At 42.3% G+C, this 20,941-nt stretch overlaps 1 protein-coding gene across 3 annotated transcripts; it reads right to left on the bottom strand.

Annotated features, from left to right (window-relative positions):
- Window positions 1-583: 583 nt before the first annotated feature.
- ep300a (EP300 lysine acetyltransferase a) lies at window positions 584-19,023 on the bottom strand. Of its 3 annotated transcripts, none has more exons than XM_079476376.1 (31): window positions 18,563-19,023; window positions 15,668-16,266; window positions 15,415-15,591; window positions 14,986-15,304; window positions 14,787-14,900; window positions 14,139-14,345; window positions 13,905-14,004; window positions 13,678-13,800; window positions 13,410-13,527; window positions 13,142-13,325; window positions 12,965-13,042; window positions 12,804-12,880; window positions 12,573-12,725; window positions 12,050-12,490; window positions 11,445-11,651; window positions 11,087-11,255; window positions 10,422-10,540; window positions 10,043-10,282; window positions 9,569-9,657; window positions 8,229-8,309; window positions 6,756-6,812; window positions 6,598-6,675; window positions 6,443-6,510; window positions 6,186-6,336; window positions 5,619-5,765; window positions 5,421-5,534; window positions 5,117-5,282; window positions 4,842-5,009; window positions 4,591-4,752; window positions 4,176-4,457; window positions 584-3,961 (listed from the first exon to the last, which is right to left on the bottom strand). In XM_079476376.1, the coding sequence occupies exons 1-31, from the start codon at window positions 18,654-18,656 to the stop codon at window positions 965-967; spliced, it is 8,079 nt and encodes a 2,692-aa protein (XP_079332502.1). In that variant the 5' UTR covers window positions 18,657-19,023; the 3' UTR covers window positions 584-964. The 3 variants fall into 3 exon arrangements, with proteins under 3 accessions (XP_079332502.1, XP_079332503.1, XP_079332504.1); XM_079476377.1 differs by having other exon boundaries at window positions 12,050-12,487; window positions 18,563-18,855; XM_079476378.1 differs by having other exon boundaries at window positions 12,965-13,027; window positions 18,563-18,853.
- Window positions 19,024-20,941: the final 1,918 nt, after the last annotated feature.

Here is a 20,941-nt window from a genome sequence, read left to right on the forward strand (position 1 = left end):
ACTTAGATCCCGATGTTTAGAAAACATTTACAGATTGATGTGAAGATTTTGCAGAACCTATATTCCCCGATCAACATTTTGATCAGAGCCGTTTTCTCTGCATGTATGACCACATATAGTGTTATTAGCACTTTCATGGTTCCGTTGTTGAGGACATAAAAGGAAACGCATAAATCAGACATGGTGTGACGTTGGAAAACTGTGACATGCATGAAGGACAGATGTTTCCCATGCAATAAACCATCTTGTTTCCCAGACACTGTCAAAACTTCATTTAAGCCCCTTCAACCCTTAAAGAAAAAATACAAAAAAGTAGAATACGAATATAAATTCATCCATTTATAATAGTCAGGTTCTATCATTAACAAAAATATACTCTTCGTGAATTGTAGCAGTTTCAAATAGCCAAAAACGGTCCAAAAAAGGAACAAAAAAATCTATTTGCCAACCAAAATAGTTCAGTAATAAATAACGGTAATTAACAATGCCATCGTAATCATTATTACATGTTTAGGAATAAATTTTACACTCTTCAAAGATCAGACATTCTCGACTGTACGGAGGACAAAGAAACGAAAGTCCATTTTGTTTACTCATTTTGTTTTTAATTTCATGCCACTTTTAAAATCTTAAAAAATATCTATAAAAAGGCAGACATCTTCACCCCCAAAAATATTTCTAGTCATATATCAAGAGGAAATATTTCCCATCCTTTAACCCATAACCCTTTGAACACAATTGGCAAAAATATATATATATTTATATATTAACAGCAATAACTTACCATTCTTTTAACTTAATATGTTGACTTGCACATGTAGTATCTCCCATAGGAAGTTCAGTTCTTTTCAATTACATACGAAAAATATTAAATAATAATAATACTATTGATGACAGCCTTTGTAAATCCTAGATCTGCTACCAATCCCTGGTGATCGGCACAGTGCGCACTGCAACACTAAATTTAATGACTTATATTTGTCCCCATTTCTTGGTTATTAGCAAGCATGTCATTTGTCCCTTGCCCATGCAAGTTTCCCATCCCACCTAACTGTGAAAGTATTGCGCTCTGATCGGCTCCAAAAGGTCCTTGGTCCATAGCATTAGCCTGCTGGGATGGTGGCGGCTGCTGCTGTGGATGGGCAACCATGCCAGTGTGGTGCTGAGGAAGATGTCCGGGGTGAGGTGACCCTGTCTGGGTCTGAGGGGATATGCGATGGGGCGATGGTTGGGGCTGCATCCGGGGGGATGGACTTGAATTTGGTGGTTGTGACTGGGGCCGAGGCGATGGCTGGGGTGAGCGGACTTGGTTGCTTAGGGAATTGGACAACTGCTGGCCCTGCAAATGGGGCGACTGGGACATCTGTTGCTGCTGAGGGCTCATGGGATTGTTGTGCTGAGCAGGAGACCCTCCTCCTAAGTGTGGCTGTTGCTGGAGGAGCCTTTGCTGCAGAGTTTGCTGAAGCATGGCTGTGGGTTGCGACCCAACCTGAGCAGTTTGCATCTGCTGCTGCTGGAGGGGACCACCGCCTCCAGGACCTCCGTCAGCACCCTGCAACCCTGCCAGAGCACTCTGCTGCAGATTTTGTTGTTGTTGTTGTTGATGATGATGATGCTGCTGGAGTCTCTGTTGCAGAGCTGCTGCAACCTGCTGATGGGACACGGACCCAGAGTAGTTCTGCTGTGGTCCAGGTTGGGTACCTCCTTGTTGCTGTGGAAGACCTCGAGGTTGGGGTCCAGGCTGCTGGAGAGGCATTCCAGATTGGTTAAGGTATTGCTGCTGGGGGGCTTGCTGAAACTGAGCATGGTTTGCCATATGTAGTTGCTGCTGCTGCTGTTGTTGCTGCTGCTGCTGTTGTTGCTGCTGCTGTTGTTGTTGTTGCTGCTGCTGTTGTTGTTGTTGCTGCTGCTGCTGTTGTTGTAGCAAATGCCTCCTCATCATCTCTCTGAACTGCGGGTTAGACATGTTAGACATGTTGGTTCCCTGACTGGACATAACACCTTGTTGCTGCTGCTGTTGTTGCTGCTGCTGTTGTTGCTGCTGCTGTTGTTGTTGTTGTTGCTGCTGCTGCTGTTGTTGCTGCTGCTGCTGTTGCTGTTGTTGTTGCTGCTGCTGCTGTTGCTGTTGTTGCTGCTGTTGCAGCTGCTGCAAAGCTGCCATCTGTTGTTGTTGCTGCAAATTGCCAGCCATCATTGGCCGCTGTTGAAGTTGCGGCTGCTGGAGCTGATTAATCGGCATGCCAGTTACCTGCCCCATATGCATACTTGCTTGAGGTGCCGCAGGATTTACATTCATTTGCTGGCCATCCATGACCCCAGGACCGCCACCCGGTCCTCCTGCTCCAGGGCCACCTCGACCAAGGTACCTGGGAGCCCTTTGCCTAATAAAAGTTGCGAGGAGCTGAGGATTTGAGCGTAATATACTCAGGACTTGCTGTTGTTGATGGGGTGAACTAGGTGACCTCAGGAATCTTAGGAGGTCCTGTATGGCAGCCTGATTTCCGGGGGCAGCAGCCCCAGGTGTGGCCCCTGCTTGTCCGGCCATCATACCCATAACAGCAGAGAGTCCTTGTTGCTGCTGTTGACCAACCGCCTGCTGCTGTTGAGGTGCAACCATGCCTTGCAGACCCATTTGGTTCATCATCCCAGGTCTCTGCTGGGCAGGCATAGCAGGTCCCACCCACTGCTGCTGCTGTTGCGGTGTCTGAAGCCGAGGTCCTCCTTGCTGACCCGGCTGCAACTGAACTTGAGGGATTGGAGTCTGAGGTCCCGTCTGTTGTGACATTCCTGCTGTAATCATTCCCTGCTGCTGGTCCATGTGACCTCGAGCTACCGCTGCTAGATTCTGGGGCGGCATTCCCTGCGCCCCAACCAATCCAGCCCCTGGAATGTTCATGCCCATCTGGCCTTGAGCTTGGGGACCCTGATGCATGCCATGTTGCGGCATCATTCCTGGTGCCTGGTTTCTTTGCACAATCTTTTGATGAGCCATCTGCCTTTGGTTCTCTGCCATTTGTTGAATCTTCATGGCAATTTCAACAGCAGCAGGTGGGGGACCAGGTGATTGCTGTTGTGACATCACAGGCTGTCCTAGGTTTGCCTGTTGCTGTTGAGGGAAGCCACTTGTACCCATACCTGGCTTTCCCATTGATTGAGAAAGTGGAGATGAGCCTGGTGGTCTCTGCACGTATGGAGGAAGGCTGTTGGCATGCTGAAGCTGCTGAACTGATGTTGGCTGTTGCTGCTGCGATATCATGGGTGTCTGAAGAGAGTTCATCATCCCACCACCTCCAGACATATGCTGGTACTGATGAGCCATTCCCGCCAGTTGTTGTTGCTGCTGCAATGTGACACCTCCAACCCCAGGCTGGGGCACAGGAGGCATGCATTGCTGAGTGGGTGTCTGTGGGGTAGGGGGTTGAGTGCTCGGTGTTGGAGTGCTAGGACCGGTTGTACTATTGTTCCCAGGAGATGGCATCCCACCATTGCCTCCTGGAAGCTGCTGACCAGTCCTCTGCATACTGGCCATTCTTCTGCGCACCATCTGGGCCTGCTGTAGCCTGTGTTGGAGCTGCTGTTGCCGCAGTTTCTGCTTGATGTTGAGGCAGAACGGCACAGGGCATTTGTTTTCCTGGCAGTGTTTTGCATGGTAACAACAGAGTGCGATAAGCTGCTTGCAGATAGGACAACCGCCGTTGGTCTTGCGCTTGCAGCCCTTGGTATGCTGAACAACGCGTTTCATTTTCTGGCAAGATGGAAGCGAGCAATTTGCATTGCGGCACTGGCAAGCGTGGACCAGAGACTGGATACAACGCTGGATGCTTAGACGCCGCGAGTCTCCAGGATTCTGTGTTGAGGAAGCAGCCTGGTTGTTGCTTTCATCATCCAAGCCCAGGCCAAGTTTCTCCATCTTGTGCACGTGACCTTTCGTATTGTAGCAAGTGATGCAGAGATCATAGTCCTGTGAAGGAGACATTTAGAATAATAAGTTATTATGACAACAGGACCCACATGAATAACAATAGATATTATGCTCTGAATCCATGTTTATAGTTTATAGCTATATTCCTTTTATATGTTTTATAAGAATAATATTCATAATAAGCTCTAAATTTCTGCCACCTTTCAAACATAGAACGAAAGTAGAACAATGTCTCCCATTCTGTTGACCTCACCTCACACACAGTGCAATGAAAGCGAGTCTCAACATGATGCCTGCACTCATTGCAGGTATAGACAAAGCGATCCTGGCTTTGGTTGTGCAGTTCCACCAGCATGCACATGGTGCTCCATTTGGAGCGCCGCAGAGATGAAAACTCCAAGTGTTTGTCCCGAGCGATTGTTAAGAAGGCATCACGACCGTCCATCAGATCACAAGCCATCAAAGGATCCGGGTCAACAATGGGCGGAAGAGCATTGGAATTTGGACCAGCCATCAGCCGGATAACAAAGAACACCTTACAAGGCCAGCAAATGTGGAACAAATTAGATAACTCAAAAATTAGAGTGTAAATGATGTGCAATATTTTCTTAATTACACACAATGACATGAATTCTGTAAGTTTGCCCTCGTGTTTTTAGTCTTCGTACCTCTTTGTGCTTTTCCATGGTGGCATAGAGTTTCTGTGAAAGGTCATTGGACACATTTGGCATACCCGGCTTCTTTTTGTTGGCTCGGCATAAACTGCTCTTGTTCTTGCTCGTCTTTTTATTGTTCTTTTTCTTGCCGTTTTTACTGTCACCTTTTGTCGTCTAGGAAAAAGAAAAAAACAATTTAGGTATGTAATAACATGCACATTTCCAAATAAATCAAAACAAATGGGGAGAGCTTAAAGACTAACATCAACACTCTCGTTGAACGTGCTGTTCTCCTCCCTCTTCCGTTCTTCCTCCTCCTGCTCCAGTTCTTTGATACTCTCCTCAAGCACGTTGGGCCAAAAATCACCCTCAAAATAGGGCAGCTCTTTGGCGCTGGTAAGACGATCCTCGGTTGCCTGCTTAAAGATGTCCTGTAAAAAAAGGAAATAATTTAAATATATTACCGTATCTCTCTACAGTATTGTCCAATATTTCAAAAGAATCCCTTTAAAAATATTTATAAGAAAAGAAAATGTACCTTGTAGTCGTGTACCACGCGGTCTGCTACAGCTTTATCCAGCATCTTCTTATACCACTCCTGCAGACGCTTGGGCTTGGGTATCCTCTGGTCTGCAGGGTGACAATGGAAGATGTAGTCATCTCCTTCACTAGGAGGACAAGCCCATATGTGTCCCGTGGTAAACCTAAGAACACCCACAACAGTTGAAGTTCAGAAAGCAAGAAATTGAGTGGAAAACAAAGCAACATGTAAAAAGATCTGTAGGACCAATGACACCTGTAGGATTAAATAGGAACAAAGGGGTGCACATATATCGTTTTACCCTAGTTTTGTGGCATACTCCAGGTACCCTATAAGAATCTCATGGTACACTCCTGTTCTCAGACAACGTGGCTGAAAAAAGTGCACACTGTCCAGGTAGGAAATGTATACCCGCCTATAGGGAAAAAAGCTCATGTCATAAAAAAAATACAAAGACATTTGTTGACAAGTCAATGACAGGCAGCTGCATTTGTCTAACCTTTGATTAGGGGGTGGACAGTCCGACCCATACTCTTGCACATGCATCCCAAAGAAACAGACTTCAGCACCGTCAATATCCTCAAACGCAAATAAAGCTTTAGATCTGTATGGAAAAGACTCTGACATCTCTCCACTGTCCACAAACCTGGGAGAAGGAAAATACATGATTAAAAACCCAGTACACAAACAAGCGATCGAGCATGGGAGAACCCTTCATTTCTTACAAATTTCCATGAAATATGTAAAAGCAAATATCAATGTAATCTGATAACAAGACATGTACCGATACTAAATTTCTCGACAGATACCGATAATGTCTCTTAACTTTCTGAATGTTTTTTATTCATATGACTATTAATAAAGAACATCAAACTGGTGTAACATTTTCTATATACAAATCACAAATTCATTTGCATTTTCGTGTCCTTTTTTTGATTGACAGGGTCTATATATTTTAAACTATTGCCCGATAACCGATAGTTTGAAGAACTGCTTCTATTGATCCACACGGATTGGTCGATATATATCGGTGCATCTCTACTATTAAGAGCATTCCCTGTCTCACCTGGATTTCATTCCTGGTTTGACTTCCACCACTTTGTCTGAGACATGAACAACACGAACAGTGACTTCACCAGACTCTGGGTGATTATGTCTCTTTAGGTAATCATTAACTCGTCCTTCCAAATAGTTGCCTAGTTTGGTATGTGGAAGTCCTGAAAAGTCCAACAGAATACCTTTATTAACATTACCAATTAAATAGAAATATACAATATGCAGTTATAAATAATAAACACACTAATAGACATAAGGACCACATACTTTTCGCAGCATATTTGTTCTCTTTTCTGTTTTTGTTGGCCATCTTCAGACAGCCATCACATACAAAGCTAAAATGAGGGGAAAAGTAGTTTTAAAGGCAAGATATAGTTATGTTGGTGTTAGAAATAACCCAAACTGGACTTTGGTGCACTCACCCTAATGGCCAGATAGTTTCATTGTGCAAAACACAGATTTGATGCATTTTACGACCGCAATCCATACATTCCACAAATCTACAGGAGACAAAAAACTCATTTACAATTCAACAAGGACGAAACCAGTATCAGTGCTGATGATGACAAATGATACTTACAGTTCAGGGTCGAGCGTGTCATTTTTCTTCTTCTCAAACTGACCCTTGTTGATTGATCTAGAAAAGTGAAAATGTAACAGCCATTAAAATTAAACGCTCTTAAATGCACTAGTTACAAGCTCAAGTTTATTACATAGGACAGTTCTTCTTGAAAGCATCTAATAAGATGCGCAACTTTACCAGAAGTATGTGCATAACCAAAAACTATACCAATATGCTGTGCATTTCATTTTAAGTCCATGAGCATTATTGAGGATTTGGTGCCGCCTCTGCTGTGAAAACAGATTACAAATGTCTGAGAATGCTTTGCACTTGATGTTGAAACGTGCAGGGATTTGCTCTCATGAGGCATCAGTAAGGTTGGGCATTGATGCTGAGTGATGGGGCCTGGCAAATCCTCCCAAATAAGTTCAATGAAGTTCAGATCTGGGCTTGTGCAAGACTCCGTAAACAATTTCTTTATGAAGCTCGCAATCTCAAATAAAATGTCTACCGCATTTAATTTGTAATGGCAAAAAAATTGTTATTTAGAAGTTGTCGTCCATATCCTTTCAGCAATGTAGTGCATACTCTTCAATCTAGAAGCAAAGCCCTTAAAATGTATTGATTTACAGTTAGTAACATTTGTTTTTTACTGAATAACACACAATTAAGCATACTTTATCACGAAGATTAGGTAAAAATTAGAAAGATCTGTGTGGGGAAAAATATAAATGATTTTTCCCCACATTGAAACACAATTGCAGTATAATTGCACAATATCTCATTATCGTATCACATCCAGCAATGAGTGCATGATATGTTTTAAACCGAGTGAAAAAAAAATTTATGTTCTGCTAGATGTTCTAAACTTAAACAAAAAAGAAAACATTTATAAAAATATTTAAGTATAATAAACATTTATAAATGAATAAATGGTGAATTCTGATGTTCTCAACCCTCGGTTTTTAAGTACTCTTTAAACACTTTGATTTTTACATTAAGATTAATTTGGTTTATATGCCAGTATCTCTCTAATGGGAACCACGATTTCTCCAAGTAGAAAAACTTAATATCCTCGTCAAACTGTTTATACAACAATGTTGGTTCTCATTACCGTAACATTTGTTTATGTGGGAAAACTACCTAACTTGATCATTTTCTATGAAAATATACTTAATAATGAATAAAATGTTGCTTAGAATGTTTTGCTTAAAAAAATAGAAGCCATGATTTCTATGAAATGGAAATTCTTAGGCAGTTACTGCAATGAGATAGGTCCAATTATTTTTATGTGTGTCTAAACATGACATACCTTGTTTTTAATACCTAAACTGGCAGTTTGTTGAGGCAAGCATCTTCTATATACAACATTTGTGTTGGACATCTTAGAAGCCAAGATTTCGTGAGAATCGTTCAAAACCTTTTAATTCTGTGAGTGCTACTAGAACAAGCTCCAATAATGCAAAATACTGTGAAAGAAGAATCACTTACGTCTGGGGTTGAGATGGGTCATCTCCCAAGGACACACTTTCACCCTGGATCTCATTGAAACACTTCTCACAGAAGTGGTACCTGTCAGCAAGAAGCCCATATTTTGGTGAACTACACCATGCCGCAACACCACAGCCAATCACAGAGCAGCAACGAGGAGGTAACCACCAATCAGTGCAGGACAAGGCAGGGCAGGCAGGCCAAAAGGGAAGCGCAGGACAGGGTCGTCGCCAGAGGAGCCAATCATGATGCAGAATTTTTGAGTAGGGATTTTGAGAAGGGAGGGGTTTAGGTGCAGATGAAAGCAGGCGACAGCAGACACGAAAAAGTACAGGGGAGAAGAAAAGGGTCGACGTGAAGAAATACATTAAGACAAGACAGAAATGAGGTGAATGATGAGGGAGAAGACACAACAGAGACAAGCAGAAAGCCAAAGCAAAGCACAGATTAGCATTTACATGTATAATGAGAAAAATCATTATAGCAAAACAGAAGCAGAATAAATTGCGGGGAAGGGGGTGGGGGGGACTTATGGACACATGGGAACATGAGCAAAAGATTGCAGCCACAATGTTGAGCAGACACAGGCATTTTAAAGATATGTATTAAAATGAGTGGAATTACTTTATATGACACACAAATTGCCCCATCTAGAGCAGTGACATTGTTAGAAGGGTCACTTTATACAATATATTAATTCATAATTTATTGTATATATTTATTGATCTTTTAAGTTCGATGGGGCATGTGTGTTTATTAAAATAAAATCAGATACGGTGTTGTCAACTAAATCACACAAATTCATTGACAGCCATGAAAAATTCACAATGGATTGTGAAAAAATTGATTTTACAAGAAAAAAAATGATCGAATGAAATGCTATGGGTCATAAAATGGGGAAAATGTGTCACATAACATTTTAATTACTCGTTTTAGGTGCAATAGACTTTGATTAGGAAGTGGACTTTGTGCAAAAGAATGCAAAATCTTTGAAAATATTTATAGGTGTAAACTTTAAAATGCCTGATCTTTTAACACACATACAATATTATAATGTCTTAAGACTGATTGGTGGAATGACAAAGCAAGCTTATCAACCACATTGCAACTGTCAGTTCACGTTATGAAGCTAAATGTATTGGAAAAAAACACGAGTTAAGCTCCACATGCATATTATCATTTTTTATAAAGCATTACTTATGGTCACACGTTATGCCTCTCTATGTGTTTTGCATTTAACCACAGAAACCAATCTAAACAGTTTTTAATTAGCGTAGGTCCTTCAGATTATATTTGAAGGCGATTCCGGTAATATTGGTCCTAGTAATATATATTCTTACCTGTTCTGATAACTAAAGTAAGCAGCATCTCGTGGTATAGTGCACAGTTGCTTCCCATAGCAGCACAGAGTTTGCGGAGAAAACTCAAGCTGTAAGAGACCAAGATTACAGAAAATATTTGAAAAGCAAAAAAAACAACAAAATTCTAATGTAATATGTTATACAAAAAGACTTGTGTCATGTCTAACTTGACAAAAAAAAATTGTCAATAATAATGCTTTCAACTTCGGTTTTCTATTTGTAGCAACATTGCTTGCACAACTGACATCAAAGCAGGTTAGAAAACACAACTGTGGTGAGACGCAAAAGCAGCCGGAAAAAAAAACAAAGCCTGGCCCAAGCAAAAAAATCATTACCACATTAGCCACAAGCCATTGCTCTCATTCATTGGGTCTAGAAACAAACACACAGGTCTAGGGGCATCAGTATTGACTTACAAGACAGACACCATCTTAAAACTCCTGCATGTTTTACCTTCCTCCCACAGCAGTAGCCGAGACTTTGCATGACTGGATCGATCTCCTGCTCAAAAACCTCAGTTAGCTTGGAGCAGTACTTGTAGACCCGTGACGTTTTGCGGTTGTAGAGCCAGGCGTTGTTGAACATTAGCCAAATGTCATCCACATACTGCCACGGCTCCTGATACTGGCCTGTGTCGAGCTTCCGTTTGATCGTTGACAAGTCCATTGGATTCTTGACTATGTCAAAATAGTCCTGCAGTTCATCAAAAGTAAAAATGTTAACAAAGGATACTTCAATGACAATGACAGTGCCATAAAGTTTACAGTGGATGAATTAGTGAGACAGTATGTATTTATAGCATTCATGTTTAACCACAAAACGGCACGCTTACTGGAATTCCCAGCAGTGAAGGATCCACAGGTTGACGGAAGGGCAGAGATTCAGGGTCCTGGCGGTAAAGAGACTCCAGTGTTGGCATCAGGGCCTGCCTCAGCTCCTCTGGTTTAAAGACTGATGAGAAAGAGACAAACATGTAACACTAAATATTAAGCACACTAACTCTAAACCAATGGTCTTCAAAATATGGGTTGCACAAAATATTTGTAATGATTTATGTAAATTGGGCTTTTCTCAGTGCGGTTGGTTGGTTAGTTAGGAGTGATTCACATTTCGGGTATAAAACCGTGTGGAAAATGCGAGCCTCACTGCTTTCGTTAGTCAAATGATCAAAAGTTTAACTATTTCCATCTCGATGCGGCGCACCTAGAAAAATGTGCGAGAAGCGGTCGCATTGCTCCCTTTTTGTGTGCGCCTGCCAAACGTGTCTACATTCAAAATAACGAACTTTGTATGCAAAAGACACGAAATGTGATTTGCCCCTTAGCTTGATATTAGTAATTCACAAATTGTACTATTTGGTCGTGTTGTAATAAATACCATGAGCTATTGTCATATTTATTTAGCATTTTATGGGGTTGCTTGTCAATCGTCATACGTGTGCAGTACATCTGCGATTCATCTTATGAGTGGAACTAGACTCAAGAGGTCTGATCATACTTTTCTTTTTGTTGACTCCAGACACCGAGCTGGGGGTAACCGCGGGCCCTGAACCCTCCTCCTCTTTTTTCGGCTCCATCTTCAACTCTGGCTTTTTATCCTCTCCACCCAGAGCAGATGATGTCTCCATTGGCACACTTTTACAATCATCACTCAACGGCTCTTCTTTCTTTATCAGACAGGCCACAGAGAAAGCAGTCAACTCATAGAGTCAATTAAAAGTCCTTAGCTATTTATTACAACTAAAAAATATTTTAGTTCAGTAAATGAATAAATGAAAAGTAAAACACAGAAAGGGGATGCTTAATACACAGTGTACTAAATAAACTTTTTACATAAGACATTTTTAACTTCCTACCACAAGTTTTTTTTCTGCTTTAACGTTTTCCTGCTTTAACATTTTCCCTCCCACCATGGCTTCTTCATCATCTTCCTCTTCTTTATGTTTGGCCTCCAGGCTATCTGTGGTGTCAGTGGGACCCTGCTGGAATGAAGCATCTGTACTGCTGACAGAGGCAGGGGTCGCAGCCTGCCCATCTACTGCTAAAGAACCCTTTTGAGACATCTGTAATAAAAGACAATGCATGTAATAAACAAAATAATGCAAAGTAAAAGAAATCGCACAAACACGTTACACCTGTGGTCTACTTAAATGTCATTTCAAACCTGTATGACTTATATCTTCTTTTGTGTTCTTCAGAAGAATTTTTTTTAAATGTTGGTAACCGAACAATGGCTTTACCCATTGACTTCTATTGTATAGACAAAAAACAATGCAAGTCAATGGGTTGCGCTGTTGTTCGGTGATCAACATTCTTCAATATATCTCCTTTTGTGTTCTGCACAAGAAAGTAAGTCACACATGATGGAAATGACAAGAGGGTGAGTAAACAATGACAGAATTTTCATATTGGGGATAATTATCACTTCAAGTATACAGAAATATTATTTAGTAATGCTCACTGGAGTGCGAGGATGCTGGCTAGCGTTTGGTGTGGAGCGGCCACTCTGAGACACCGTGGTGGGCGTTCCTCCCAATGACTGCTGCTGAAGCTGCTTGCCATTGTCAGAACCGGTGGACATATGTGACTGCTGCTTACTGCCAGTTGTGGCTAACTGGGGTAGGCCGGGAGTGTGGGGCTTCTGGGAGGCCGGCAGGCCTGACGGCGGTGTGAGGTGGGGCGTGGGTGTGCGGCTCCGTGCCGGGGAAGGAGAATTCTGGCGGACGGGTGTGCAGTGCGGGAGGCTGATGGACTGCGATGGTGTGGATGGAGCATGTACCCCACCCATGCTGTTATTACCCAGAGAACCCACAAAGGGTCCGCTCCCGGCCACTCCAGCAGAGCCAGGCTGGGATAAAGGACTACCAGCTGGCAGAGATGACATGGTAGACATTTGCCCCTGCTTGGCAGATTGAAGACAAAAACAATTGTAATGTATGTGATTAACATCAAAGCATGCATCATATGTGATTGATATAACTTACTTGAGTAATGCCACTCTCATTTCCCTGATGTGCCATCTCAACAGATCCAGGACCCAGAACAGGACTGGAACCTGGGAACTGTCCAGTAGGCATGTACTGATTCTGCATCGGTGTAACATTCGGCTGTGGCATCCTCCCTGTGCCCATGTTCACCTGAAACAGTTAAAACATTCAGACACATGCTCACAGATTTTACTTTCTGCACTGCAAACACAAACAGAACACACTGACCTGGTTAGGAGGTGTAAGAGGTGGTGTAGATCTCTGGCTCATGTTTTGCATTCCCATATGGTTGAATGGATTCATCCCTAGAATACAAAGACAATTATGTTTCATATTTAATATTTGATTGGGGTGACACAAGATATTAAAATATGATGAAAAATACAAACCAGCAGGATTCTGCATCCTGTTCATCATCTGGTTTGATCCTGTAGGCCTCACCATAGAAGGATCTGAGAGAGGACCATCTAATTAAAACAGACACAAAGAAAGAAAGCAGCAGACACTCCAAAAGCTTCTTAAAAAAAAATAATCAGTGATGCCAACTTTTGAGATTCAGTACTCACTAGGTGGCAGTCCTGTGGGTGTCCCTGGTTGACCAATCCCAGCGGGACCTTGCTGCAGGCCAGTGGGAGACATTCCAGGCTGTGTGGGCATCATGCCCTGCTTCTGTAACCGTGTCCTTCGTTTCTCTTCAAGTTCCTTTTGGATCTTGTAGATCTTCTCAGCAAGCAGGTGGTAATACTCCGCCTAAAATGTATGATGCGGCATATAAACCTATCGCAATAAAGAAAAACAATATAACTTGATTCAACAGAGAGTCAGTATTCTCACCCTGCTGTTAGCAGACTCATACATATCCCCCTCGACTTTACGTGCATAGGCCACTAGATTCTCCATGCGGCGGTCTTTCAGTGCAGCTGGGTCTGGAGTTGGAAAAATGGCCTGGACTCTGAAAGAAGCAACAAAGCACAAGGAAATTATAAATAACAGTGTTTGATCAATTGGATGTACGGAAGTTCTTTCAACTTTTCTGGACACTTCTAACAATGGTTAATTTGGCTTTTTCAGGCATGTTTTGTACAAAGAATACATGACTTACAGTTTATGCACCAGGTGGTTGCGCAGATCCTGGGTGATGTCCTCGTGCCAGCTCTTCCTCATGCCAACACTGGCAGGTGGGTTGGCCATAGGCATAGACCCCAAAGCATTGTCATTCATCAGACTGGGGAAGGAAGTGTGATGAGAGAAAATGAAAAACTTTCTCCATAAAAACATTACCTTGTAGTAAAGTAACGCAACGACAGTAGCTATGAAGAGACTGCCAACCTCTGAGAGTTCAGATGTAACATTGTGTCCTGCAGGAGGTTTGACTGCTGATTCTGAGACTGACCACCCACTGCCCCATTTACTCCAATGGGATTCGATCCTGATATAAGATGAGAAAACATTATTTTACTGAGTTTGATAGATAACTAACACAACATAACTTAAAATGAATCACACTTAATATTGCACGATGTAAATGATGATGGTATTAAATAGTGACGCTTCTGTCATTACCCATGGGGTTCAGTGTCCGTGATCCTTGCTGAACAGACTGGGTGGGTGCCTGGTTTCCCTGGTATGTGAGGCCCAAAGCTGCGTAAGCTCGCTCAATGGAGCTTGGGTCAATCTGCCCAGAAGTGTTGAGATTGGGGGCACTTGGTGAGCCACCGGTCACGTTACCCAAAGCATTACTTAATCCTACACCTGCAGAGCTCAAGAGAGCTGAGATGAACAATGAAGCAGAATTAAACTAAAATAGGCATGACTTTCAATACAACAGGACAGTTAAGATACAGATAGTAATATAATAGTTTAAATGAGAATATTGATGAAAAATAAGTTAAAAGAGATATATTTATCATTTAGTCACCTTCATGTCATTCAAACCCAGTATACATTTATTCAAAGAAAACCAAACAACATTAAAACCTTGTCTTTCATTATATGTATTATATGTTTATCAAAATATCTTCTTTTGTGTCCCACAGAAGAAAGATAATAGAGGGTTTTGAGCAACGTAAGCATTAATAAAATAAATGTGTGGGTCAACATTCCCTTCAAGATTACAACAATAACATCATAAATTTAAATACAACCTTCAATGTTTCAATAAATGAGTGATATGCATGAATCTGTATCTTTGGTAGGAATACACACACTTACTCTGCTGATTCCGCTTGTCACCTGCGTTCTTCAAAGGCAAACACACAGGGCAGTCGTGCCGCGTGCAATTCTTCCAGTGAGAGATTATCTGTCTGGATGAGGCACAGTGTGCCACTGAAATACAGAGAAACAGTAAGAAAAGTGAACAAACCCAGCATTGGAAATAGTTGATTGGCAGAGCAACTGTTCATACACTTACCTTGGCAAGACTTGCCAGCCTGGCAGTGCGTCATGTGGTTTAGGACGTTCTTCATGGTACGACAGTGGGGCAGGTTGCATTGCCGTACCTCTCCGTTGGCTTGCTCTCGCCGCTGGCACTTGTGGGCGTGAAGCAGAAGCACCAGCTGTTGCTGTATGAGTTTGCGTTTTTCTGGGTCGGCTGCTGGAGGAACACCGCCCACTGCTCCCGCAGTCACAGCTGAGGCAGCTGCTCCCGGCCCGAGAGTTCCTTGGGTGTTGGGCAGCATGCCGGATGCTCCTGTGACTCCAGCAGCACCTGAAGGGGAAGGTTGAGATGCCTGCAGTAGAGATGGAGTTTCCAGTGAACATACAGTGAACATGAAAAATGCTATTATTCGAATTGCATAGCTTCAAGCTAAATATCTCAAAGAGGAGATTCATTACGAACCATGCCAGGTATGCCTTGCATTGGCTGAGGTTTCTTATCGAGGTTTAACTGGGCCGAACTGTTGGGCAGACCTGGTTTGTTCTGGAGCTGAGGGGCCAGCCCTGCAACACCAAGACCCTGACTGGCAGGCTGACCATATGGGCCTCCATAGGGGCCTGAACCTGCATTCATACCCATCTGTAACAAATACACAGAGGAAATTAAGAACGGTTTTCAGAAAGATAAAACATTTCTACAGATGGCACTAATTTACCTTGTTCATCGCTCCGGGCTGCTGAGCCCTCAGTCCACCCGGGGTCTGTTGCTGAAGAGCCTCTGCTAACAGGTTACCGTTTCCTCCCATGCCCGGGTTATGATGTCCCATTCTGGGCGAACCGTTCATCATCTGCATGCTTTGCTGCTGGGGAGAGGGCGCTCCTGCCTGTTGCTGTCCATTTCCTTTCTGAGCTCCGAGCATATTTCTGTTCATATTGCTCACCATCCCTGCCATCTGCTGCTGCATAAGTGTGGCCTGTTGAGGGGAAAGATGTTGCTGCCCTTGTGTGCCCATGCCCTGGGGACCTGGAGAAGCCTTCACGTTCCCAAAGATTGAGGTTCCGGCTTGGCTTCCCATTGCTCCCTGCTGCTGCTGTTGCGCTCCAGGTGTGGATATGTGCCGGAGGAGTTCTGAGAGCTGCTGGTGCTTGGCCGCTGCATCCTGGCCGCTGGACATGACTCCTCCAACAGCCCCGCCTCCACCACCCAAACTGGTGTGCAGCTGACTGAGGTCTCCTCCATTGGCCAAATTCAACTCTGACGTACTAATAAGCTCATCTGGGAGGTCGTGCTCCAAGTCAAAAAGCGAGCCAAAGTCTAAAGAAAGCAGAAAATTATGGAATTAGGGGAGGGGTTAATGATGAGAATTAAAGAAAATGTAGAAAGTAGGTATTATTTGATGGCCTACAGATTCAAGCAGGGCCTTTGACACCAGCATATAACCACTTATTGGTAAAAAAAATCATCACTATTTTTTATTTCAGTTTTATACATATCAAACATGGATATTTTGTTGATTGGGCTGCCGATGGGATACCCGAATTAGCCAATGTGACAGAGCAAGCCTCCCATAGCCTTTAATAGTGATTCACCATTTCTTATGAGGCCAAAGGACCACAAAACGATGTTGAGGAAACAGTTTATGGTGTGTTTCTGGTTGGATCCTTCTATCACTCTCTATCAATAAAAAGCTGTCAATCAATCTATCAAAATGAAGTACCAAACACTCTCAGTCATATTTACAATATAACTGACAGTTGATTAAGGAATACCATAATGCCAGCTGTTGTTTAACAGTAAGCCTGACATGACACGAGTAGGCCTACATGTAAAATTCTCACAAAGTGTTTACATTTTTCATACTAAAGTGCTGGTAAACGCAGACCATGACATTTGCATACAAAAATGCTATTCTCTAAAAATGTTAATGCAAAGAAAATTGCAAATGCAAAGAAAATTGCACTATTTAACTCACACTGACATATTGGCTACTGTACATCCACTAGAAAGTGTGAAAACGAATCAGTTCACAACATTTAAAACTAAAACTCTTCTGAATAATATTATTACATACTCTGGTCCTCTCTGTCAAAATTGAACAGTATAAATATTTTATATACTCAAGAAAATGATTCTGCTCTTCAGAATAAAGTGCAGCAGATGTTGTGGAGACCACACATTCACTCCTCATACAAAACAATTGGACGCTGACGAGTTATACACCAACCTATTTGTAATATGTTATGCTTTGTAATGCATGCATTTGTGTAACTTTAAAAATATATTTTATAGGGATTAAATCTAGATCGGAGAAAGAGGTCGAAAGACACAGATACAAGATAATTAACGTCACATCAACAAAGGACCGTACTTCGCCTTTGAAAAACACATCAGTCTCTGCGTTTAACAAGAGCCCCTTAACAAGCAACCTTTCATAAACATTAAAACATTTAGCCTTACGTTACATAAATATAACTTGGACTTTATAGGAGTTTTATGATTTGTTTTAGGAGACAGACTGTGTTATGGCTAAACAATGGAAATCAAGATCCGAGAAAAAAAATGACCGACACGCGAAGGGCTATTTGAGCCAACAAGCTAACTCCAGACAAGTACATTTTGTATTCTCCAAAACACGCAAACGTGACGTCTTTTCTATTTGCGGCTTATAAATAGTGTTTCAAAAAGCTTATACACTCTGCGTAATCTATGAATAAATCTCCACATTTTATAATAATGGGGAATGGAATGATACGCATCTAGCTAACGTTAACAATGGCAGAGAGAAGAGTTGTGCGGGCCTTCAGCATCAGTCTGTTATTAGCTGACCAGCTAGCTAACAAAATACATCACATTTATTAATAACAATAAAAAAAAGAGCAGGACACATTCAGAAAACCACAATGAGTTATTTAAAGATCGAAGTTTGTCGTCGTGTTTGTAAAAACAATTGCATAGAAGAACAGTCAGAAAGTTTTGAAGTTGATTGAGTCACAGTCGGGCAGCCAAGCTAATTTATGTGAATCGTTGTCTAATATTGGTAAAAATGTTCATCGAATGCTTAAATCTAGTTTTTGCGAGTTATTTCAGTTATTCAATTGTAAAAGTCGCTCTGTACATTTCCACTATTAAAAAGACTGATCGAAAGAATTTGCAAGCAAAATAGAAAACGAAACAAGCGTTTCACAGTAACGTTTGGACTTCGCTTTTATTTTCATCTCAGATCTAATTTAACCGTAAATGCACCGTGTGTTATTTGCAGTCATCACTTATACATTTACACCAGATGACACAAAGCACAGTCCCTGTTTGAGAGAAAAGCGTGCGTAGTCCACCGCTGTGAGTGAATCTCATCTTAGCGACGAGAGAAACGAGAATGCTAACCATTAGCCGCTTTAGCGCGAATTGGAATGACAAGCTAAAGCTAGTTCTCGTGCGGATCCGACGACGTTAGCTTCCCATGCTAGCCTAGGCTCGCTAGCCTGTTACAAAATGAAAAAATTAACGTCCCACTTCTAGACTCGGGTGTGCACGGGCATACACAAAACGCTCAGAAATATATGAATCAAATATATCGGTCATGTGCGAAATCAAAAGAATTTGAAATATTTACCATTTCCATCGCTGGCTGAAGCAGAGAGCGCCGGGGAGGACAGTTTAGGCCTCTTGGCTGAAGGCGGGCCAGAGTCCAGAACGTTCTCGGCCATATTTTTTAACGAATTAAAATATATATCCCCAGAGATAGGCGCCTAAGCCTATTTGTAATCCTCGGTTTTAAAAATAACGCTTTTAAAAATATGACTTTTCCCCCTCCTTTTTAGGGACGAAGGGGGGGAAAGTCCCGTGTACAAAATACTCCTCTTTCCTGGGTTCGCCTCTCGATTTCAGCTTCGGCGTATCAACCCCCCTCCCAGCCCGATTTTTGTTCTTTATACAATTCTGCAAGCGGAGGAGGAGGTAGGGGGAGTCGGCTCGGCAGAAACGATAGAAAGACACTTGCAGCAGCTCTAGAGGAACTCCTCTGGTCCCGTCTAATAGTTCACCGATCGTGTATTTAAAACAATTTGCCTGCTCGCCGTGTGTTTTCGATTCAGGTTGGATGGCAGATGATCGTAGTGTCTTTTTGCAATAAAATAGGAATGATTTTTTTATTTTGAGGTACTCGTTCAAAATCATGTTCCAAATTATATACATAATAAAAAATATATAAAAATATATTTTTGGGCTTAGTATTGTATTACATCAAACTCTTAAGTACAGAAATAATAGATATTTTTAAAGAATTAAGACTGACCCGTGTTCATATTGACATCATTTTACATCTGTACATTCAAACATAAGCCTACACTAGATTTACATGAATGGACTTAAGAACATTGTTCGCTGCAATAACACTGACGTAAGTACGTATTTCAATAATAATAGTATTGGGAATGAAAATAAATTCCAATTCTGGAATCGGATCCTTAAGGTTAGAAATCAGATAGGCTACTTGATATTATCAATATCTGTGTGTCCATTTTCAGACAGAAATATGAATGTGTTAATGTGTTAAGCCCTTGACATTTCATTAAAATTAAACACATTTTTACTATAGTAACCATAGTTACTATACAGCAACCACATTTGATCATGGTTTCCTTATAGTAACTATAGTTTAACAATGATATTTGTAGTTAAACTATGGTAATACAATACAAATGATTATAATTACGACAAAACTTGTTTATACATTACTTAAGTGCCAGGAAATGCACCAACGACTATTAGCTGAACCTCTGTCAGAGCATTCAGCTCTCCGAAGAATGTGGGCACATCCTCGCCATGTATGAGGATATGAAGAAAACGTTTGGGCCAAGCACCATCAAGATCGCTCCCCTGAAGTCTGTTACAGGCGACGTCATCACAGACCGCGGTAAGCAGATGGAGATATAGGCGGAGCACTACCAGCAGCTGTGCTCAAGGGAGAATGTCATCACTGACACTGCAATGGAGAGCACCACCCCCTTGCCCAAGATGGAGGAACTTGATGCTCTGTACACTGCAGATGAGCTCAGCAAGGCTATTGACTCTTTAGGTTGTGGCAAAGCTCCAGGCAGTAATGGCATTTCCCCAGCGGTCATCAAGGTCGGCAAAACATTGTCCTCCTTGTCTACCTTCATGAACTCTTACTTCAGTGTGGGGAGGAGGGAACAGTTCCTCAGAACATGCGAGACGGCAACATCTTCATACTCTACAAGAACAAAGGAGACCCCAGTGACTGTAACAACTACTGCGGCATCTACTTGCAGAGCGTGGTGGGGAAGGTCTTTCCCTGTGTGGTGCTGAACAGGCTCAAAGTGGTGGCTGAGCACGTTTACCCAGAGGCGCAGTGCTTCAGATCCCAGAGATCAACATGATCATCTCATTGAGAACAGCCACTCTACATCGCCTTTATCGACCTGACCAAGGCCTTCGACTTGGTCAGCAGGAAACTCCTCTTCACCCTAATGCACAGGATCGGATGTCCTCCCAAAGTTCTGAAGATGGTCACGTCCAGTACAATGACTCTTCGACATCTTTTCCCTGCGATGGCAACCTTTTCAACCTTGCACGTATGCGCAAAGACGAAGGTACGGAGGTTCCTTATTAGGGAGATACTGTTTGCTGATTACGCCGCCCTGACTTCCCCTACCGAGGAAGCACTACAGTTCCTCATCAGCAGCTTCGCTCGAGATTATCAGCTTAAAAAAACAAACGTCATGGGCCAGGATGTCAGCAGCACTCCTTACATCTCCATCGGCGATAACACCCGCGAGGTAGTGAACACCAGAATCGACAAGGCATCAATAGCGATGGCCCGCCTGAGTGTGGAACAATAGCATGCTCACCACCAACACCAAGATCAAAGTGTACCAGGTCAATGTCCTCAGTACTCTTCTCTAAGGCAGTGAGACGTGGACTATTTACACCTGGCAAGAATGCAGACTTAACACTTTCCATCTGTGCTTCC

The sequence above is a fragment of the Barbatula barbatula genome, assembly GCF_947034865.1.
Source record: "Barbatula barbatula genome assembly, chromosome: 16".
In the NCBI taxonomy this organism is placed as follows: domain Eukaryota; kingdom Metazoa; phylum Chordata; class Actinopteri; order Cypriniformes; family Nemacheilidae; genus Barbatula; species Barbatula barbatula.